Source organism: Lacerta agilis, chromosome 12 (assembly GCF_009819535.1).
Source record: "Lacerta agilis isolate rLacAgi1 chromosome 12, rLacAgi1.pri, whole genome shotgun sequence".
NCBI classification, from domain to species: domain Eukaryota; kingdom Metazoa; phylum Chordata; class Lepidosauria; order Squamata; family Lacertidae; genus Lacerta; species Lacerta agilis.
In genome coordinates this window covers 12,323,212-12,346,783 of record NC_046323.1, presented here as the reverse complement: position 1 = coordinate 12,346,783, position 23,572 = coordinate 12,323,212, and the positions used below count along the sequence as shown (strand labels likewise).

At 41.1% G+C, this 23,572-nt stretch overlaps 1 protein-coding gene across 3 annotated transcripts in view; it reads left to right on the top strand.

The window, feature by feature from the left end:
- ATP2C1 (ATPase secretory pathway Ca2+ transporting 1) overlaps window positions 1–22,840 on the top strand; it is a 58,078-nt gene extending 35,238 nt beyond the window's left edge. For all 3 annotated transcript variants that reach the window (XM_033165849.1, XM_033165848.1, XM_033165850.1), the window contains 20 exons: window positions 200–355; window positions 3,191–3,259; window positions 4,097–4,172; window positions 4,267–4,333; window positions 4,905–5,029; window positions 5,716–5,813; window positions 7,088–7,183; window positions 7,269–7,358; window positions 11,404–11,508; window positions 12,265–12,421; window positions 13,462–13,632; window positions 15,127–15,224; window positions 16,815–16,865; window positions 17,388–17,554; window positions 17,970–18,038; window positions 18,920–19,036; window positions 19,805–19,952; window positions 20,563–20,658; window positions 20,890–21,031; window positions 22,065–22,840. In XM_033165849.1, coding sequence (XP_033021740.1) covers window positions 200–355; window positions 3,191–3,259; window positions 4,097–4,172; window positions 4,267–4,333; window positions 4,905–5,029; window positions 5,716–5,813; window positions 7,088–7,183; window positions 7,269–7,358; window positions 11,404–11,508; window positions 12,265–12,421; window positions 13,462–13,632; window positions 15,127–15,224; window positions 16,815–16,865; window positions 17,388–17,554; window positions 17,970–18,038; window positions 18,920–19,036; window positions 19,805–19,952; window positions 20,563–20,658; window positions 20,890–21,031; window positions 22,065–22,198 — 2,232 coding nt within the window. In that variant the 3' untranslated portion in view covers window positions 22,199–22,840. The remainder of the gene's footprint in view (window positions 1–199; window positions 356–3,190; window positions 3,260–4,096; window positions 4,173–4,266; window positions 4,334–4,904; window positions 5,030–5,715; window positions 5,814–7,087; window positions 7,184–7,268; window positions 7,359–11,403; window positions 11,509–12,264; window positions 12,422–13,461; window positions 13,633–15,126; window positions 15,225–16,814; window positions 16,866–17,387; window positions 17,555–17,969; window positions 18,039–18,919; window positions 19,037–19,804; window positions 19,953–20,562; window positions 20,659–20,889; window positions 21,032–22,064) is intronic.
- Window positions 22,841–23,572: the final 732 nt, after the last annotated feature.

Below are 23,572 nucleotides of genomic sequence, written 5' to 3'. Positions count from 1 at the left end.
TTTAGAACCACCTTCCCGACCTGGGGTTCCCAGATGTTTTAGTGCTACAACTCTTCATCATCCCTGATCATCACTGGCTGGGGATGATGATGAGGGTTGTAACCGAACAAACCTTTGGGGACCCAAGGTTGGAGAAGGCTGTATTAGAAGATGGAAAATAAAATATAACTATTTTATCGTAACAATTTTTTCCTCAAAGGCTGTGGATCTGTCTATTGATGAATCTAGTCTGACAGGGGAGACAACTCCTTCCTCAAAATGCACTTCTCCTCAGTCAGCTGCTACGAATGGAGACCTCACTTCAAGGAGCAATATTGCTTTCATGGGAACACTTGTTCGATGTGGAAAGGCAAAGGTATTCCTCATGCAAGAATACTAAACGTATGCATTTGTAAAAGTTAGGTTGACTGCAAAGGCTACTGATTTGCTACAATTAAGGGTATATTTTATTTATACACACACACACACACACACACACACACCTACCTTAATAGACTACTATGATATGCTTTGGTAATATAGCCTTGGAAAAATGTATTGGTATTAGAGAGGTACGAACATGCCTCAATTTCCTTGGGAGAAAGACAATTATACATTAAAGAATACGTGGCACTGTGAACCACAGAGCCTAGGGCTTGCCGATCAGAAGGTCGGCAGTTCAATTCCCCGCAACGGGGTGAGCTCCTGTTGCTCTGTCCCAACTCCTGCCAACCTAGCAGTTTGAAAGCACATCAAAGTGCAAGTAGATAAATAGGTACCGCTATGGCGGGAAGGTAAACGGCGTTTCCATGCGCTGTTCTGGTTCGCCAGAAGCAGCTTAGTCATGCTGACCACATGACCTGGAAGCTGTATGCAAACTCCCTCTGCCAATAAAGCGAGATGAGCGCCGCAACCCCAGAGTCGTCCGTGACTGGACCTAATGGTCAGGGGTCCCTTTACCTTTACCTTTAATAACATACATAATTTGTGTATCTTTTCATATATAATGTTGCATGTGTTTTAAAAACCCCAAACTTTTTGTTGTAGGGAGCCAAGGTGAAAATAATTCATAACAATAATCTTGCGTTGTGGTGGGAGTTGAAAGGGCATCTGAAAGAAATCCTATTGATAGTTCATTTTTCAATGGATTCCTCCAGCACCCCTGATTTGCACTGTAGGTTCTCAACACCTGCACTCTGCTACCACTTATAATTAAAAAGTGAATGCATAATAACTTGAAGAAGAAACATTTAATTATTACAAAGGTACCTTCTAGACCAGGGGTCTGCAACCTTTAAGACAAAAAGAGCCACTTGGACCCGTTTCTGAAGGGAAAAAAAAAACTGGGAGCCGCAAAACCATTTTTTGTGGTTTTTGTGTGTGTTCTTCACTCCCCTTCAAAACAGTGACCAGCGTACATGCCCCCTTTCAATGATTGAATAACCTTTGGATGGTAATATATTTTGCCAAAAAAAGCATTTTATTTTAAAAAATCCGATTTAAATTTTAAAATAATCCGATTTAAATCAAAAAAATCTGATTTAAATAAACAAAGTGAGAGAAACTTTCCCAGTTTTTACGCAAGCCGGAGCCTGAAAAGTTGCCAGAGTGCGTGCGGCAAGGAGACTAAAGAAGTGCTATTGTGGGACGAGTGACCTAGAACTGGGAGAAAAGAAAGCACGGGGGAACAAGCCCCTCTTTCAGCCGCCGAGGAGGAATCCCCCGGATCTCCTCCAGCCGCTCTTTGCGCCACGCGTTTGGAGAGGCCACTTTGGAGAGGCCACAGCCGGAGGGCGCGGCGCAGGTGGCCAACTTGCGCTCCCGCGCTCCGCCCGGCAGCCTAAGCAACACACCTGAGGAAGCAGCGGCAGAGGACTCCCCCTCCCCAGTCCCAGTCCCCCACCCCAAGGGACTCGTTGGGGGGTTGCAAAGCCCCCTGCCCGCGGCAGGCAGAGAGCTTGACGGCAGTTTCTGCCCAGCCAGCCCGGCTTTGCGCCCTGGAAGGTGGGGGCGACGCAACTAACCTTGCCTGGTGAGGTCCGGCGGCGGCTCCGCTTGGCGCTGCCACGGAAGAACGTGCAACTGCCTTTTTCTCCGTGCAGCCCTTTTAAGCAGCCGCGTCCCTGCTGTGCGTGCTCGGGCTCCTAGGCGCCTCCAAGCCCCCTCGCGGCACGTGCACCCATTGACTCCTGAGACGGGGCCAGACAGCCGCGAGGGTCCCCACGTGATTCCCCACTCGGAGAGGAGTGTGGCGCCTGGACGTGGGTCCTGGGCAAAGGGGAGTCCTGGCCTTGCTCCGGGGTGGAGAGAGACGCGCGCCCGCCGAAGCCAGTGCAAGAGCGCGGTCTGAGGCTGCGAGCGGAACCGGGAGCGAAGGAGGCAGCGGCAGGGAAACAGGCGCCGCTTCCTCGACCATTTTTAAAAAGAGGGCTTCCCCCCTCGCCCTCGCCTGCCACCCGCCACCCCTGGCCCAGCCCGCAGCTGCCTACCTCGTTGTCGCCTCGACGCAGCAGCCAGCAGCAGCTCCACGCCAGCAGCAGCAGCCACACTTCCGGGACAGGCGCCAAGGAGGGAAACTGCTGCTGTCTGCTGCTGCGCCTGCGCTGGCAGAAACAAGGCACAACGCATGAGCAGAGCAGCACAGCAGCAGCACCCTCGCCCTCCAAGGGCCGTCACAGCCAGTACAGCGCCCACCACAGTATCCGCCCCGGAGCCATGGCAAAGGTGTAAAAGAGCCACATGCGGCTCCGGAGCCGCGGGTTGCAGACCCCTGTTCTAGACCATGCTAAAAATTCAGTGCAAATAAGAGTTTGGCCTCAGTTATACAAGGGTTGGGCAGATAGTGGTTTCTAGGCTAATTCCTGGTATGCCGCTGGTTGCTTGGATTTGTACGAAGAATGTGAACTCAGTCAAGAGTCCTGGGCTAAGTCAACCTTGATATAATTCTGTAGATTATTTCTTGTGGTCTTAAGCAAAAGTTCATTCTCAGGCTCACTTAACAAATATTAGTCATGCTTCAACTGTGAGATCTTGAGTATACACCTTGTACTTCTAAACATTTTAAAACTTTGGTGAACCGTTGTATTTCTAGTTAAAACTAGAAGTCAGTCCTCTTGCAAGTTAAATAATAATAGACTTGTTACAAGGGGGGGGGGAGTAAGCCAATCCTCTTTGAATTAAAATTTTGAACTTGTTATGTTTCCTTTTTTAGGGGATAGTTATTGGAACTGGAGAAAACTCTGAGTTTGGGGAGGTTTTCAAAATGATGCAAGCAGAAGAAGTAAGTAGTATAGTATTACAAATGAACGACTTGAAACCTGGTTCTTACAAAGTTAGATCATTTTACAATGTTCACTGTAAGCTGAACAACGTGGAGGTAGCATCGAAACCAGAAATTAAAAAAATAACCTTTCATCATTACACACAGATGCTTTAAGTATAGGAGTGTGATAAAGTCAATTGTAGAAATGCATCCAAAAATTCTATTGAATTTGAAGGGTCTACTAATCTGAGTTTACATTTCCTTTTATATTTGCTAGAATAACACTTTTCTATGTTCTCATTTGCAAGATATCTTGGTGCTCACTGCAATATTCTCTACAAACAGAGTTAATAACATTATTGCAAAAGTTTGTGCATTCATGATGGACTGAAATGCCTGCATTTTGTGAACAAATGCAGCCTTTGAAGTCCCCACCCATGTCATTTAACCTTTGTGAAAAGCCAAATATTCAGGGCAGATGTGAAATGGCTTTTGTGTAAGAAGTCTTGTTGACGATGGCAGAATTATTGAGCCTTTCTTCCTTTCACATCTGATTAGTATTTCAGAAAGTATGGAGGATAGAAGAGAAAGAATTGGTACCTGTGGGGTACCACTATAAGTGCATTGCCACTTGCTGAGCTATGCTGAGCTGAGTGCAGTGCATTTGTTTTATAGCAATTTTATTCTGCCTTTTTATTTCAGCTTAAATTTTAAAGGCAGCTTTCAAATAAAGCAATAGAAAACTGTCCTGCAATGCAAAAAACACAATACAAAGCTAACAAAACTGTAAAATCAGATAGTCCTAGACAAATCCATTCCACAAAATAAATTTGTTTTAATGTTCTTCTTACCTAGGCTCCAAAGACACCTTTGCAGAGGAGCATGGATCTCTTAGGAAAACAACTTTCCTTGTATTCCTTTGGTATAATTGGTAAGAAAACAACTGTTTTTGTAGAGCTCTCTGATCTTGCGCTGTTCTAACTGAATAAGGAGATATTTTAATGTTCAATTTACTTTTATTATAGGCATAATTATGCTGGTTGGCTGGTTGCAAGGAAAGCATATCCTTGATATGTTTACCATCGGTGTGAGGTGAGATTCTTAAGTATTATCTCTAATAATACTGAAAAAGTGAATTTCTCAGACTGAAATTGTCCTCACAAAAGTTTACTTGCTTTATGCAAATTAGAGAATCTGCCGTTTGAATCTTACTTTCCTGTGGCCTCTTCCCAAATTGGTCTCTTCATTAATAGGTATTAATGCATCTTCCAAAATGCGTGTTAATGTTTCAGGGAGAGAACTTTCAGATTCATCTGTTTACATGGCACAGAACTGAGATAAGGAAGTGATAACAAAGCTAGGCAAATATTTATATTCCAGTTAACCTTGTCCCTATTCACACAAGTGGGTCTTGCTAATCAAAAATAACTCTCTCTCTCTAAAGCAAATGGTCATTCCCATCTGCATTAAAAGCAACAGCTGCTCCACAGAGCCATATGCACGTTGTAGAAATTGGCTTGAATTCAACTGACCCCAGTGAGGCCTTCACAGCGATGTTGCATTTAACTTCCGTTGATTGGACTGTATATCTTAGGTTTTCTTTACTTGCCTTGAAAACACTTTTTCCTCACTGTATCCTTAACATGTCCTCTTAAAATTATAGCTTGGCTGTAGCTGCAATCCCTGAAGGGCTGCCTATTGTTGTAACAGTAACATTGGCTCTTGGTGTGATGAGAATGGTCAAGAAACGGGCCATTGTCAAGAAACTACCGATTGTTGAAACTCTAGGTAAGAATGGCAGCGTGCAGATTTACTCAAGGGTATCTGATGATCATAATGACAGTATGAATTAAGAATTAACATTGGGGTATGTAATCTAGAAATAATCTAGGCTGAAGCTGATCTTGCAGGTGGCATTTAAGGAAATCTGTGGGGCAATCTAGATTTGTATGGAAGCTTGCAGGAAAAAGTGGGACTTGCAAAGAAAAAAGAAAGGGAGTCAGGAATGTTTTGCTGGAGAGAAGTGGGCAACTTGGTGCTACTTTCCCTTAGCCCAGGGATACGGAATCTGTGCCCTTCTAGATGTGTTTGGACTCTTGACTCCCATCAGCCTCAGCCAGCAGAGCCAATAGTCAAGGAAGATGGGAACTCATTTGCCTCTGGAGGGCCACAGGTTCTCCATCACTGCCTTAACCTAGCCCAGGCTTCCTCAAACTTGGCCCTCCAGAAGTTTTAGGCCTACAACTCGCATGATCCCTAGCTAGCAGGACCAGTGGTCAGGGATGATGGGAATTGTAGTCTCAAAATACCTGGAGGGCCGAGTTTGAGGAAGCCTGACCTAGCCAAAGACTCTTCCTGTTCCTTGATATTTTGTGAAGAGGCTCTTTCCCCATGTTCTGTCATTCCTCCAGCCCCCTAACCCCCCTAAATATGTCATAACTCTGTGTGATTACTGCATTCGTGTTTTTCCCCAGGCTGCTGTAATGTTGTTTGTTCAGATAAGACTGGCACACTGACAAAGAATGAAATGACTGTTACTCATATCTTTACAGCAGATGGATTACATGCTGAGGTAGGTAGTAAGCAGACCATAGGATTGTCAAGTGGCAAATCCAACCCTCTGCAATGCAGGAATCTTAACACATGGTCCTCCATCCAATCTGAAACCATACTGGACCCTGCTTAGCTTTGCACATGTGCTAGCAGTTTTACTGCTGTTGTTGGCGTATGGCATGTGCCAAACACACGTAGCTCCCCAAGCGTGTAGGTTCGTGGCAGTGCAGTTTTGTGCTGGAAGAAATTCAGTCAGGCTCCAACTCTTCAGTCAGTTCAGTCTTTTACTGACAGGTCCAAAGCATTAAGGCAGTTTCACTATATACAGGCTTCCACTAGATCCCTAGTAGAAGGCGCAGGCTTCAAATGCAAAGCAAGTACAACTCGCAGCATACATACAGCACAGAGTTCAGTATCAATCTGGCAGAGCTTCCTTGCAGCAAAAGCAAAGAGGCAATGTACAGACCCCTCTTAATATACCCAAGAATGACCACACACATGGCCAATTGCCAGATCACAGGGACCTACTTGGCTGGTTGCCAGGTCAGTGACTTTCAAACACTATTCATAAGACCTGTAGGTGCAAGATAAAGGAAGCAATTAAAGGAACCTCAACTGCTGTACCACAGGGATAAAATTAAGTTGCATTTGTCTTTGTTGTATTTAATAAACATAAGCATGGATGGGCAGGTTTTATTTTTTAATTTTATGAGAAATGCGTTGGTCCTGAGAACATTTTTGGAGGACTGCTGTGAACCCAGCAGCTGCCTCACACTTATCTCTGAGCTGCATTTGTGCCTACTACTGTCATTTAAGAGGAGAAATGCTAGAGGATAGAGATGATTTTACCTTTAAATACAGAGGAGATTGTGGAAATGTTGTTAACTAAAGTGTCCACTCATTTGCATAAAATAAAGGTGCAAGAGAGTCTTGGGAGGAATATTAACTATACTACTTCTTGAAATGAATAATTCTGGCTTCTTTTCAATGTATTTTTTCCCCTCATGTAGGATATGTCACATGCCAGTGTATGAGCTCTAGTTTTACTGTGGTTCCCTGGCTCAGCAGTCGGCTATCTCCTCAAGCATTGCCATTTGATTACAGATACTGCAAACCCTATAAACCTATTATAAGAAACAATTTTTTAAAATGCATAAGGGAATGCATAAGGATTAATGTTTCAAAGTTCATATTCTCTTTACATAATATCTCTGCTTCAAAAGTCATAAAGGAAAAAAAATATTAGCAAATGTTTGCTTCCTTGTAAAATTCATGTCATCTAATTTTTGCCAGGTTACTGGAGTGGGTTATAACAGGTTTGGAGAAGTCACGGTTGAAGGTGATGTTGTTCATGGATTTAACAAACCATCTGTTAGCAGAATTGTTGAGGTAAGTACTTGCATAGAAAGTGTACTCTTTTTTTGAAATTAGGGTTACTTGTGTGTTACATGAACTTCCTTTTTCATTTCTTTAGGCTGGGTGTGTGTGCAATGATGCTGTAATTCGAAACAACACCTTAATGGGAAGACCAACAGAAGGGGCCTTAATTGCACTGGCTATGAAGGTAGGTGGTGTGTTGATGTATATTGTTTTGAAGTATAGAGGTTTTTAAGGGCAACAGAGCTAGTACAGTGGTACCTTGGAAGTTGAACTGAAGGACGTTCCTGCAGCCAATTGGAAGCTGCGGAAGCCCCGTCGGACATTCGGGTTCCAAAGGACGTTTGAAAACCGGAACAATCACTTCCAGCTTTCAATCGTTCGGGAGCCAAAACGTTTGACTTCCAAGGTGTTTGAAAACCAAGGTACGACTGTACTGATAATAGAAATGCAAGGGAGTAGGTGCATAGCTGTCAACCTTCCCTTTTTTGTGGGAAATTCCCTATCAGTACTATAGTCTATAGTATAGTATTGATAGGGGAATTTCCTGCAAAAAAGGGAAGGTTGACAGCTATGCGCAGGTGTGTTCTGTTGCAGCAAAGCCTGCAGGGTCTTAGGTACCTTAGGCTAACAAATTTATTGTTGCAGTTCATTGGCCAGAGTCCACCATGCAGAGATAGTGATCGGTGTGTCACAATACTATGCAGTAAGGAATCCAAGCAGCAGAACGTGATCAAATTGGTGTGGCCCACTCTAAACTAGATGGCTAGGCATAGCAATATCAATAATACTAATAATTCCTAAAGAAGGAGCAACTATGTTCTGTAAACTGCCCTGAGACTTCCGGGTAAAGGGCGGTATATAAAGTCAGTAAATTATAATATAATATAATATAATATAATATAATATAATATAATATAATATAATATAATCAAACAAATAATATGTTCTGTAGACATTTGCAGGGTTTCTTTAGAAAAAATACAGTGGTTCCAAATTTGCTAAAGAATTTTAACCATTTTATGTTGAATCTTGAAGATGCACCCATGGAGCTCCAAGAACATAAGGTGGTTTGATTAGTTAAAAAAATTATAAGTTATTGCAAATAAAGCAATTTTGACGTTGCGTGGTATTATTTAATAGTTAATTCAGAAGTGTTCAGCTTTTGAAAATGTTCCAAAGCTAACATGGGTTCTTGAATACTTAGTTAATAAGATGTGGTTGCTGACCTTGAGCCAGACATCCTGGAGAGTGAAGTCAAATGGGCCTTAGAAAGCCTTGCTAACAACAAGGCCAGTGGAAGTGATGATATTCCAGCTGAACTATTTAAAATTTTAAAAGAGGATGCTGTTAAGGTGCTGCACTCAATATGCCAGCAAGTTTGGAAAACTCAGCAGTGGCCAGAGGATTGGAGAAGATCAGTCTACATCCCAATCCCAAAGAAGGGCAGTGTCAAAGAATGCTCCAACTACCGCACAATTGCACTCATTTCACACGCTAGCAAGGTTATGCTTAAAATTCTACAAGGCAGGCTTAAGCAGTATGTGGACCGAGAACTCCCAGAAGTGCAAGCTGGATTTCGAAGGGGCAGAGGAACCAGAGACCAAATTGCAAACATGCGCTGGATTATGGAGAAAGCCAGAGAGTTCCAGAAAAACATCTACTTCTGCTTCATTGATTATGCAAAAGCATTTGACTGTGTCGACCACAGCAAACTATGGCAAGTTCTTAAAGAAATGGGAGTGCCGGATCACCTCATTTGCCTCCTGAGAAATCTCTATGTGGGACAAGAAGCTACAGTTAGAACTGGATATGGAACAACTGATTGGTTCAAAATTGGGAAAGGAGTACGACAAGGCTGTATATTGTCTCCCTGCTTATTTAACTTATATGCAGAATACATCATGCGAAAGGCTGGACTGGATGAATCCCCAACCGGAATTAAGATTGCCGGAAAAAATATCAACAACCTCAGATATGCTGATGATACTACCTTGATGGCAGAAAGTGAGGAAGAATTGAAAAACCTTTTAATGAGGGTGAAAGAAGAGAGCGCAAAATATGGTCTGAAGCTCAACATCAAAAAAACTAAGATCATGGCCACTGGTCCCATCACCTCCTGGCAAATAGAAGGGGAAGAAATGGAGGCAGTGAGAGATTTCACTTTCTTGGGTTCCATGATCACTGCAGATGGTGACAGCAGTCACGAAATTAGAAGACGCCTGCTTCTTGGGAGAAAAGCAATGACAAACCTAGACAGCATCTTAAAAAGCAAAGACATCACCTGCCGACAAAGGTCCGTATAGTTAAAGCTATGGTTTTCCCAGTAGTAATGTACGGAAGTGAGAGCTGGACCATAAAGAAGGCTGATCGCCGTAGAATTGATGCTTTTGAATTATGGTGCTGGAGGAGACTCTTGAGAGTCCCATGGACTGCAAGAAGATCAAACCTATCCATTCTCAAAGAAATCAGCCCTGAGTACTCACTAGAAGGACAGATCCTGAAGTTGAGGCTCCAGTACTTTGGCCACCTCATGAGAAGAGAAGAATCCCTAGAAAAGACCCTGATGTTGGGAAAGATGGAGGGCACAAGGAGAAGGGGACGACAGAGGATGAGATGGTTGGACAGTGTTCTTGAAGCTACTAACATGAGTTTGGCCAAACTGCGAGAGGCAGTGAAGGATAGGCGTGCCTGGCGTGCTCTGGTCCATGGGGTCACGAAGAGTCGGACACGACTGAACGACTGAACAACAACAACAACATTCTGTAATAAAGAAAAATCCTACTGGTACGGCTTTGTTGTATGTATGGGCAGTCTTGGAAAACAGTGGGAAGAATGGAAGAATTAGACTGGGAAGCTAATCTGGTATGTTGAATTGGATCTAAAGGTAGAGTGGGAGGTGGAGTTCAGAGTGTTCAATCAGCGACGAAGAAGAAACAAACCATTAGGCAGGGGGCAAAAAATAAATAATGATCATTTATTCACAGTGTGGATTTTCTTCTGATCCATTTTTCAGTTGCGTTTCAGTGACTGCTCTAATGAATTGTCAAGACTTTGTGTGCGTAAGGATTGCAGACTTATTTGGGACTTAGTTTCATTAGGTTTAGTGACTCTTCGGAACATGCTCAAACTGGGCTGTTTGGAGGCTATTCCCATCTTGCAGAAACTCATAGTTCCTGTTCAGAAAGCACATAATGTTTTAATCAGCAGCAGCTTGCCCAGCAAATCAGGGCTATAATACTAGGTTTCTAGCAATGGTGGCACTTTGGCATAGCAGGTGGTGTGGGGAACTCGGGACTGTGTGGGCATATCCAGTGCTCCTGCTAGTGTGCCCACACAGCTCTAACCTCACTACCATGTTCCTTTTTCTTCCCTACTTCCATGAAGATAGTGCTGCTGCTCTGCCCCACTTGGCAAGCTGCTTCCAATTTTAATTCATAGTACTGTTCAAATCCTGATTCTATGTCATAATTATTGCTGGTTCCATTTGTATCCTGTTCATGCCCCAAGAAACAAAGACTGGAAATATTCCATGCAGGTATTGGGTGTGCCTGGAGTTGCTGAACTTTAGGAAGAACTACATTGGATAACTTCACAGAGCTTTATAGGTTTTGCTAGAATGTATATTGCTTACCACTATGTTACAAGAGAGTATTCAGAGTGCATTGATTCTGTTCTAATTGGATTGACTCTTCTGTGACACTGGTAGAGCATCCAGGGGATTTGTCAAAACAAGTGATATAGTGATCATCACAATAAGCTTATTCTAAAACTTGCTGAGAAAATAATATGAAGGGGGAATTTTAAAACTAGAGGAAATCGTAAACTCATTCAAAAGTAAGCTCAGCTGAAACAAATGGGAGTTTAATTCCACATAAATATGGAAAGAAAAATGTGTGGGTTATGCATCACCATAAGGAGATTCAAGAATGAAATGGATTAGAACCACATGTAGATCTAGAAGGACTCATAAGTTTCATAAGTCAGCCTTTGCCAACCTGGTGCCCTTGAAATGTTTTGGACTACAACTCATATCAGCTCCAGCCAGGCTGCTTTAATTCAGTACCTTGCAGTCAAGCAGTATTTTCAGAGTAACCTCTACCTGCTGTCCATATCCAGGAGCAAACAAGCCGAGGGGCACATGTGAGACACTAAAACAAAATACAATTGATTGTTGCTACTCTGGCTACAAATGCAGTGGACTGAATTAGCAGTGTCCTTTGTTCTCGTAGATGGGCTTAGATGGAATCCAGCAGGACTACATCAGAAAAGCAGAATATCCCTTCAGCTCTGAGCAGAAATGGATGGCTGTTAAGTGTGTACATAGAACGCAACAGGTATGTCCTTTTCTGAGATGTTTTTCAAGTATATCTTACCATTTTAAATATGCAACCACATTTCTGCTTACGCAAAGTTTATGTTCTGATCTTAACCGAACGGGAATTGTAAGCTTACTTTAAAATGAACTTAACTGAAACAAATGGCACTGTAATTTCATGTCTAGCAACAATGTGTGCTTGGCCCAGCAGAGCTCTGCTTGAGGACAGAGTTATTTGCAGAAGGTCTTTGTGCTCCTCTGTTTCAAAAATGCTGCTGTCAAGCCTCTTCTTTAGAAGCAAGAAAGTGTTGTTTGTTTGTATCCTTGCTTGCTTGCAAAAAATGATGTTTCTTGATTATAGGTGGGGGTGGAGGAGGAACCTTCCAAGTGTTTTGCAAAACCTCTAAGTGATTTATTGAAAATGAGAGGAAAAAGAGAGGGACATATCTCTTACAACTCTTAAACTATATCAGCCCATATTCTCAGGGTGTTCAAACCCAGTTCTTTTAAGTTAGATGCCGGAATAGCATTTTTGCAGACATGGTAAATGTATGCATCTTTATATAGTCACAGAACAGCCATGGAAATAAAAGATTGCCTTGTGTTTCAGTAAGTGGAATACAGTACGTGGTATGTAGGCTTGCCTTCAGTAGTCTAATGAGTTTTAAGTTGTTTATAAATTATTATCAGCACCCTGAAAGAGCTTTGAAGTTATATAATGACAGCGTTGCGACAGGGGGCAGAGCAGCAGGTGCTAACATGTTTTATCTTTTAGGACAAACCAGAGATTTGCTTCATGAAAGGTGCTTATGAGGAAGTGGTTCGATACTGTACGACATACAATAGCAAAGGGCATAGTTTACCTCTCAGCCAACAACAAAGAGATCTTTATCAGCAAGAGAAAGCATCCATGGGCTCTGCCGGACTCAGAGGTAATAGCATATTTCACTATTGTCTCCACTACCGAAGAAAGCATTTTGAAAACTTAATTGCTTGCTGTGCTCAACGTGAGAAACTCTAGAACAAAGCTGTGAATAATCCTTCTGCGTCATTTTTATGCATTGTGTTGCTTTCAGATTGCATGGACAATAGTATTTAAACTTTCATATTCAAAATGAGAATGTGTAACTTCTTAGCTTTGCAAATTACGGTTCCTAAAATTTCAGAAGGAACGCCTATACTATTTGTTGGACTTCTGATGTAGCTTTACACATCCCCTATCAAGGAAACTTGTCTTAAAACCTAAAAGATAATGAGTTGTATTGAAATCTTGGAGCAGACCCATGTAATGAATGATTTGACACAACTAAATTCATTATTACAGTGTGTCTGCGGTGGGCATGATTTAGTTGGATCATAGAATTGTAGAGTTGGAAGGGATCCTGAGGGTCATCTAGTCCAACCCCTGGAATGCAGGAATCTCAACTAAAGCATCTGTAACAGTTAGAAGCAGAATAAGGCTCCAGACCTGTACACAGTTACCTGAGAGCAAATCTCATTGAAATAACTCGGATTTACTTCTGAGTAGACATGCCTAAGATTGATCCCAATCCATTTATCCCAATCCAAAAGTTAGGCATTACTTAAGTCCCATAAGCAAAGGGAACTAAGTGCTGTTAACTTGATATGAATCCAGGCAAAAGGGCATATGAATATGGAGGGCAAAAGACAAGTCACATACTGTAAGACGAAGAGAGAAACCATGCCTGTGCTTCCCTGTGGTGAAAAAGCATGTCTGTTTTTGCTGGTTATGCAATCGGTTGCATCTCTTCCGATTGACTGCATTCTATGCAAGTGAAATTTGTTTTGGGAAGCCACGTACAAAAGTATCCATGAAGGTTACAGTGTTGCTAGAAAAATATATAGATGTTCTTATTCTAGAAACTGGAGAGGTCTAGCTGTATCATTCTGATCTTTTAAGTAAGTGCCATATCTAAAGGTATAAACTACTTTTTTCCTGTTTCTTTGAAAGTTCTGGCCTTAGCTGCTGGCCCTGAGCTTGGACAGTTGTCATTTCTGGGTCTGGTTGGAATTATTGATCCTCCAAGAACGGGTGTAAAAGAAGCCGTCACTGCACTTATCGCTTCTGGAGTCATGATAAAAATGATTACTGGAGATTCACAGGAGACTGCAATTGCCATCGGTATGGATGTGCCCCCCCTTTATTTCCTTCAGTTGAGTTACTCATTGCCTTGTCAATGAATTTATAACAATGTGGCTTCTTTAGACTCTGAAATCAGGGCTAGGATCCAAAGGGCCATGTGACCTCCTCACTAGCCTGAGATAAGTTATTTAGGCTTGCTTTAACAAACAGCACACACAGAGAGTGCATGGCAAGCTATGTTTGTAACTGAGGGCAGTTTCAAAAACTATCTGATAAACCTTAGGAATCAACTATTCAAACTAACCAAAATTTCCATTGTGCTAGTGCAAACCTTTTTCATGCTGCTAACCAGCTTTTTGGGATCCTGATGAGTATGGTATTCTTGAGAAGTTTTTACTCACAAGTTTAAAAAACAACCAAGTAATGGGGATTTTTTTTATTGCTTCCACACCCTTCTGGATTGTAGCTATTGAAAAAATGATAATTTGAACTATTGAAATGATTATTTGAACTATTTTTATTTTTGCCAGTTGCACATGAGATCAGTTTATGTTAGTATTATGATATGTCATTTGTGAATATTTTTCTAAAAGAAAGCTTCACTTTCTGCTCACAGAGGAAGGCACCCTCTGATGGGAGTCAGGGCTCAAAGAAGTTTCAGAGCTGCCTGTTTTGTGTCTTAGAGGCTATTTAGGAAAGATGAGACAGGTGGTTGATGTGATCACTCCCAAGCATCCTCTCTGGTGTTGTGGACTCCAAAAGGTGCCCTGGTATTAAGTGCACTTTGTACCCTGCATTGCATCCTCCAGCAACCAGCTAGCAACCTTCACAAACTTGCTGTGACCAGCTAGCTGCACATTTTTAGGAGAAAGTCACTCTTCTTTGGAGAGACCTTGACTCTGCAATTGTTGCAGTTACTTTGTTGCGTTTCCAGAGCATATGGTCATGCATATGTAGTATAACTAACTGTACAGTGGTGCCCCGCTAGACGAAAATAATTCGTTCTGCGAGTATTTTCGTCTAGCGGTTTTTTCGCCTAGCGAAGCACCAATAATAATAATAATAATAATAATAATAATAATAATTTATTTATACCCCGCCCATCTGGCCTGGTCTCCAGATGCAAACCGCGGTTTTCGCTAGTCGAAAAAAACATTTTTTTTCGTCTTGCGAGGCAGCCCCATAGACAAATTCGTCTTGCGGGGCAGCCTTCCGCTAGACGAATGCGTTCGTCTAGCGAGTTTTTCGTCTAGCGAGTTTTTCATCTAGTGGGGCACCACTGTATTTGTTTCAGGGCTACAGAAAAGCATTTAGGATTGTAAAACTCCCTAGACATTTTTTGTCATGTACCACATGGATGTGTGTGTGACACGCAATAGTTCAGTGTGCATTGTTGTAGCTTTGCTAACAGGAATAAATAATAAAATAATCAGTGAGAACGTGGAATTTTAAATTGTATATATTCATTTGGTCATTCTCCATTAGATTCTTTAACTGTAACATCTGGTAACTTTGTTTTGTTTTGTTTCCTAGCTAATCGCTTAGGATTGTATTCCAAAAACTCTCAGTCAGTCTCAGGTGAAGAAATAGACACAATGGATATACAACAACTTTCACAAATAGCACCCAAGGTTAGTTTTAAATGGACGCAAAGTGGTCTGGGTAGATGGAATTCTTGAGTTAGTGTTCTAGTGTGTTTTAGTTATTGAATTACTCTTAATAAGCATATAAGGGTGCTTTGAACGGGCAGGAGTAATGTCTTATATATCAAAGTTGTGTATTTTTGTGAACAGATTATTTAATTTGTAATATCACAGTCTTCCTCTGGTGGCTATAGGGGGAAATCTGAGATTTTCCTGATATCTTTTGAAATCTTTCTCAGAAAGTGTAAGAGTGTGCCTTTCTTTTTGGCTAAGGCACAGGCAGATTAAGCAGCTTGAACAAATTGGTGTGTTCTAATATAAGTTTGAATCTTAGTACTGCGACGCGAGTTCTTGTTCAAGTAGCAGGAAAACTGACACTTGGCAAGTGTGTGGCAGTGTGAACAGCATCCTGTGCTGGCTTTACAATTTGGGGCCTTTTGGTAAGGACCCACCACCCAGAAGAGCTGAGGTGTGCAAACAAAGCATGTTTTTGTCTAACCTTAAGACAAAGAAGGCCACATACAGCTGAGGCTGCCTCCTTGTCCGCTGTCCTCCCTACAGGGAGCCAAAAGGGGTTGCATCCAGTTGTCCTTGCTGCTGCCACTGCTAGCGGACTTGTTTGCCCTCCATAAATTGGTGAGGGGCGCAGGCCTTGCTGCCATCTCCACCATTCAGCCATGGGATCACCCCCTCTCTGCTGCAGGGTGTGGGCAACTGGAAAACATACCCCCACCTTGCACGCTGCCCAGTGCCCAAGTACTTCCCTCCTGGCTAGGTGTATGGGCGACAAAGAAAGAGTGAATATAAAGCTGATGGGCAAGGAAGGGAGAAGAGAAGAAGTAGTAGAATAAGAGACAGTGAGAGAGGAAAAAAAACTCTTGGCTGAGCTCTTATGGAGCTGCAACCTGAACTGTTCTCAGCACTTGGCAGGGCAAATCTGGGGAATGGGGTGGAACCTCCCATAGCCTAAAGACTCTGTGATCCTGTCTGACTCAGCCAGAGTGGGGAGCTATCCTGAGAGGAAAGAACTGCTCTTGGTGGGCACTGTGAACAGAAGTTTACAGTAAGCAAACTTCTGTGTTTTTTTTAATGGAATCTGAGTATGGTGACAAATGGCCAGTCTTTCCACTGGAGCTCCAGCCCAGACAGCTCCAGTGCCTAGCAGGGAAGGAATTGACAAGCTCTGGCACTGGGGGGGGGGGGAGAGCAAGCGGGGCAGGGCTGGCAGGCATCCTGGGGGTGTGGTGTGCCACCTGCAGGGTTGTGGCGCCCAGCACGGGAGCGAGGCAGCCGGCAATGGCACCCCACCAGGATCGCGCTGCCGGGGGCCGTGTGCTCCCTCCGCACTCCTTTTCCTCTGCCAGTGTTGACAAGCTAAATCCTGATGGTGGAGTTATGAGAGAAAGAGCAAAAGTACTGGGAGTAGAAAAATCCCACTTCCCTGTGTCCATTTTCTGCTTAGCTGCCTTGTTTCTATCATGGCTATGCAGTGTTCGAGTGGAAGAGAATAGGCTTGCTTATAGTTAAGAAGCCCAATCTTGCAATTGCAAAGACTTAATTTTCCCTTCCATTTCTTAGGTAGCAGTGTTCTACAGAGCCAGTCCCAGGCATAAGCTGAAAATTGTCAAGGTATGTGTGTATTTCTAAAACTGACAGACATGTAGTATCTAGTTTAAATGGTACAGAGATGTTGAACTGTAGTCATCTAGTATCCAGATGGGATCATTTGGGGGCTCATCAAGAGGAATCTCACACAAATATATTCAGTGGAAAAATGCAAGGGGGGCAGCTAAAATTCAGAACAATTCTTTGCAGTTGACTCATACAGGACCTTGGTTTAAGTCAGTATAAAGTACTTACACCGTTGATTAAAAACAGCAAAGGTAAATAGAGAAGTAGAACTAGGAAGAAGGTTGTTTTGACTGCACAAGAAGAAAAAGGCATAGAACCAGTGATTGCTTGTGTTTGAGTGATTTTAAGGATGTCTGCAGTTGGTGTGGTAAAGCTTGTATAGACTTACCTCATGAGAGAGAGTGCTCATCTACGAGTCTTCACTTTCAACTGAACATTGCACACGATAAGTTTTATGACTGTGTTTGTCATAGTGATAAAATCTTGTGATGATAGATTGGATTCATTTTGTTTTCTCAGTCACTACAAAATAATGGTGCAGTAGTTGCTATGACAGGAGATGGGGTGAATGATGCTGTAGCACTGAAAGCTGCTGATATTGGCGTAGCAATGGGGCAGACTGGCACAGATGTCTGTAAAGAAGCAGCTGATATGATCTTGGTGGATGATGATTTTCAGACAATAATGTAAGTTTGTTTTATGTTCCCTTTCTGCATACTATGTAGCAATTGCATTATCTGGATGGGTGTCATTTTGTCTAGCATATATAAGTGTCATCTCATTGAACTTTTTTTTAAAACTACTTAGGTGAAATTTAAAATACAAGTGGTTTTCTTCTAATGGATTTTCTAGAAAATTTTAAATGGGAAAATTTTCTCATGCAAATGAGGATAAATGACCACTCTAATTTAGCATGTTTATTTCTTGTGTTTAGTGAACAAAGCTAAAAACTTTGAAAATGCCTGATACTGTTTTGCAGTGAGAAGCTATTTAATGTTACTGTTAGATTACAAGAGTTGCGTTTTCAGGATGCCATCCAAATAATGCGACTTTGCAGAATTTGTTTTTCTAAGCACTTTTTTCTTCCTTTTTATATTTCAGGTATGCAATTGAAGAGGGTAAAGGAATTTATAATAACATTAAAAATTTTGTTAGATTTCAACTCAGCACGTAAGTTTTGCAGCACAATATCAGAAGCTTCCTGTTATGAATTCTGCTTGATTGAGATTAATTGCACAGAAGTTTGCATGACCAAAACTGATGTAAATTCAGCTCGGTGATTTGTAAATGGCACACTATTTGCTATATTGCCATAATGGATTGCTGACCATAATTCTAACAGCAGCAATAAATTCAGCATCCATTCTGGCACAGAATACCTCAAAATGGGGTATAATTGCTTGAAGATAGGACACTGAGCAAGTATCTGCATAGTAAAAGTTTAACCTTAGCAACAGTTCCCTTTACTTGGAATTATCAGAGCCATGTGGTTGTCCCTTGTTGCTAAATGAGAACAGATCTAAAAATAGTTCCTGCAACTTGTAAGTCCAAGAGTTCATGATGGTTTAGCCTCCCTGATAAGGTACACATTTTCCAACCACTGCAACAAGATGGTCTATACAAGAAGAAGGGGTTTTGATTTATCAGTCATTTGGCATTTTAAGTTGTAAGGCACTTCTAAATTATCTTTTGATTTCTATAACAAAAATATGTAACAAAAGTACATTTTGTGTCTGGCACACAGTATTCAGCCTCTAGTGAAGGGGCTTAATGAAATGAGACAATTTTCTTTTTTTTTGCTTGTATTGCTGTCTTGGGCTAAATATTTTCTAATGCCTGCTTGATGCTTAGCATCACAAATAACTTGCATGATCTATTTAAAACAATAGGATTGTTATTGTGTATGAAGTTTTACTTGCTACTCATGTATTGTGGGTCTTACTGATGCTTGAAATGTTTAATAACAATTTTCCAAATAATTTAAAAAAAACCACTCCCCCCCCAAAAAAATTATGATGCTGACAGCTGTGTAAAATAACTTTTTTCAACAGGAGTATAGCTGCATTGACATTAATCTCATTGGCCACATTAATGAACTTTCCTAATCCTCTCAATGCCATGCAGATCTTGTGGATCAACATTATCATGGATGGGCCTCCAGCTCAAAGGTAACAGTTGAGAGATAAACTCTCCTTTGAGAGTTTATGAGAAGTTGCTGAATGGCGTAACTCTCTAGAATTGTGAATGGTATAACTCCTAGAAATGTTAGTAGAATCTTGCACAGAGCTTTTCCTCTGTGTGGACTTGTGTATCAAATTATATTGTAAAAAAAAATATCATGGGGAAAAAATTAAATTGGAATAATTTAAGTAATTATTTTCTGTGCAAAAACTCTGAGTAATTTCCCGAATGAGGGTTTATGTCTGATGCAGTATTTGTTGGTGCCTTATTAAGGATTTAAAATTAATATGTTACTTTTCGGTTTTGTTGTTACAGTGGTGCCCAGAGATTGCTGCATTTGTGTTTGCATTCAAAAGCTTTTTATATTACAAGTAGTCGGCAGTAGACTTGTAGGGTAACTACTCAGGAAAATTTACATTTTTAAGCAACATTGGTATGAGAAAGATCATAATGTTAAGTTTTGCAGTTGTATAAGGCACTTAGCAGGTTTGATCGTGGCAAAGTTAGTTGAATTTAGGTTGCATTGCAATATTGTGAACTAAGTGTGAATTACTTGGTCTGGATCCATCCCATCATGATCGAGTACTAATCACATTTAATTATATCATAATAATTAAGCAGTAATGCTTGGATTGCCCTGACACATACAGACCTTTATTGAAGAATATGTCTGAGTCACTGTCTACATTAATTTGATTTTATGAAGCCTCAATCAATCTAAACTTTCAAAAAGTTATTTGTGTTCTTATTTCTAGCCTTGGAGTTGAGCCTGTGGATAAAGACGTTATTCGGAAGCCTCCAAGAAATGTCAAGGATAGCATTTTGACCAGAAATCTGATTGTTAAAATACTAGTTTCATCTATAATTATTGTATGTGGAACATTATTTGTCTTCTGGCGAGAGGTATGACAAAGATGCTTTTTTTAAAAAATGTGTATTTATTATCTGCTTGCAGTGCTTCTTATATGCCAATAATTGCAAATATAAAAGTACATAGACTGTGCAAAAGAAGCATGCAAGTAAGTCCGTGAACGCAGTGTTATTGAGGTGCATGGCCACCTGCTTCTCAAATGGAGAAGCATTTCAAAACCAGTGTTAGAAAACAGCATAGCATTAAAGAAAAACTGTAAAATGCCAATGTTTATATACTTCCACTGATCTTAAACTTAGGTTTGGCCATTAAATTGTGTGGAGGTTTTAAAGCTCATGTGCAATAGAGATCAATCGGTCTGGTTGTATTTTAAAAAATTATATGCAGATATGGTATGAGGAAGATAGGAAATAATTACAGTTCTAGGTAGCAGTCTTACACACAGCTGACGAATGAATTAAAATTCTAGATGCCAGTATCAAATTAGGCGCCTAGATCAGACAATAGAGATACTTCTGCACTTGGCTAGAGGACTGATGCTTCGTAGTATTAGGTTGGGTGGAATTAAAAATGTTTTATTGTAAAGTGGCAGAGAACTGCATATATTAACTCCCTCCCTCCCTCCCCCCTCTCTCTTGGCAGCTGCGAGACAATGGCATAACTCCTCGAGATACAACAATGACGTTTACGTGCTTTGTATTTTTTGATATGTTCAATGCTTTGAGTTCCAGATCTCAGGTATGTGACTGCCTCTGTTAAAAGATATGGTATTTTGAAAAAGTGAAAACAACCTCTGCAAATTGTCAAAATTTCACAGATGCGAGTAGTTCAAAGCCATAACTTAATTCAAGCTACCAAAATGCTAATAGATGAGTATATAATGACCCCATCATTTGAGTTAAGATGGATAATCTCAACTAACTAGGATACACAAGAATAAAATCATAGATGTTATGTTTTTATTTGCAGACTAAATCTGTGTTTGAGATTGGACTCTGCAGCAACAAAATGTTCTGTTACGCAGTGCTTGGATCGATCATGGGGCAGCTACTAGTAATCTACTTCCCTCCTCTTCAGAAAGTTTTTCAAACTGAGAGTCTAAGCATACTAGGTGAGAGTTTTTTTTTTGTTCAGCAGAGTTTGGCTTTCAAACCAACAAATATAGACAAGCACAATATTTCCTTGGTGATTTGTTTTGTAAGGCATTAACAAATAGGGCTTAGACTTAAAACATTAATATAATTAAATGAGTTGGGGGGATGCTTTGGACACACGGTGGCAGAAATTCCGTTTTTAAGAGCGACTTCAGCGTTGTCCCCCTCGACAGCTATCTTGCTATAATGGCAACACTGAAACACTGCTCTTGCTTTCGAGCCTGTATGACCAAGATGAGGGTGAAAGCAGAAATGAGGGCTTATTACATTTAGCTTCAGTTCAGTTTGAAGGGATGAGCCCCCACCTTTCTTTCTAGCTCGGAGCTGGAGAAGGGGTGTGGTGCTCATCTTAACGTTGCACTAAGATTTAAAAGGGCTCAGTGCAATGACAGGGAAGATCCCTCGCCAGCTGCCAAGCTGGAGAGGAAGGCTGCAACTGGCCAGTTTGGCCCCAACGCTCCCCTCCTGAGATAAGGCTAGTACAAGCCTGGTCTTTCGGTGGGCACCATCCATCACCAAACAGCCCTTTGCTCTTTTCCCCAGCTGTGAAAGGCACAACTGAAGACCATGGCTGTAAATTTATATACACAGTTAACTTGGGAGTAAGCCCCATAGAATGTAGTGGGACCTGCTTCTATGTTAGCATACATGGGATTATAGTGAAAGGGCAGGAATCTGATGTTTTGGCATGGTTAGCAAGGCCAGCAAAAATTTGTTCTGTTTATGACCATAAAATATCTGGCAAGTTAGTCCAAAGCACAAACAGCTTGACTCCCAAGTTTTTTCATAGCTAAACAGTTGATTACAGCTTTGTATTTCTGGCTAGCTGAAAAACAGTTATTCAGTTAATTTTAATTTAGTTTTTATTTGTTATAAATTTGAAAAGGAATAAAAATTGGCAAGAAAAGAACAGCTGTTACTCAATACCTGTATTCTTATGCTGTTTTTTAAAGAGGAAAACCCCTTTTGTTTTTGTTTGTTTTGGTTTAGACTTGCTGTTTCTTCTGGGACTCACCTCTTCGGTGTGTATAGTAGCAGAGATTATAAAGAAGGTTGAAAGGAGCAGGGAGAAGCCCCAGAAACATGGCGGTTCTTCGTCTTTGCCGTCTTTTCTTGATGTATGATGCACATTGCATTCTTCCCGTTTGCAAAACTAGAAACTGCTGTCATATGTAGGAGGAAGTTATCACGAGAAGATAAAGGGCTTTTGACAAGTCCCTCCTTTTCCCTGATGGACGAACACTGGTAATTTTTAAAGACTGGTGAATTCTAAAACTTCCAGCCAGGGGAGTAATAAACAATTATGCAACTTTGGTAATATTTTTTCCTCAAAGACAAAACTTTACTTTTCAGATTGTATGGAACTTTGTAAGTGTGTGAGAGGCTACTTTAAAAATAAAAAGTCAAAAGTCTTGCCCACCTTTTGCTCTTAAGAGATATACATGTATAGAAATGTGTATTAGATATAAAGATTTTAGTTTTTATTTAAAGAAACCCTTTACTTTTACAACGGTGGTGGGACTTAACTATGAAATATTCAAGGCATTCCATCTGGTCTAGAGTGAGATACAAGAGTGCCATATTTTCAGATTCTGTATTTATTTACATTATCCTGCAATGTGTACCTTGTGCTTTTATTTTTTAGGTATCCTATGTTCTTTGCACAGGATGTGACCACTGTTGGATCACTGTCTTTTCTTCCTTTTTGTGATTGAAAAGCCTATAATTGCCATTTTGAAGTAAATGTCTGCTTTTCTTAAAATACGTGTGAATGTGTAACTTGGTATTTTTAAATGAAGCTGGGTCATAAACTGAAAAATGATCTCTGAATTTTTTCGCTTCCACAGTGAGCTAGATCTTTTACTTGGCCAAATCTAACAACTTCCTGTTTTGCTGAACTAGGAACTCCTTGGACCAGTGAGGTTCCACAAATATTGGCTATAAGCCAGAGATAGGCTCTGTATGTCCTGCTTCAGCATTCCTGATCCCAGATGAACTACATCCTGACATCAGGTTCAAGTCCATGAGTAGCTGAGCCTGCTATGGTGTTTTGTGCTCAAATCAGGGCTTTCTTGGCTTCCCAATTCCACCAAAGACCCCCTGAGGAGCTGTTCCTGAAGGCCCTCCTGAGCCAATTCAATAACAGCATGATAGAGTTGGAAGAAAAAAAGTCACCAAACCTTATCATGTGTGTTTGCATAGGTGTGGTTTTTGCTCAGCGACAACTTTGGATTCCAGCCTGTTACAAGTATTATGGGCTACTGTTCTCTTCCACCACCCCCACTGGTGACATTTCTGCAAGAGGATTTTGGCAGGTCACTTCCAAGGCCTTACTGACATGCTGTGTGCTTTTTGTTAATAATGAACTTTAGTGTGCACAGCATGTTGAATATATGTGTCCTGCAGTTCATACTTCCTGAGTGGTAGGATTAAAACATGGTTTTGTTTGTTTTAATGACTGCCTGTGCAAATTTGACATTACGCTCTATTCAAATTGA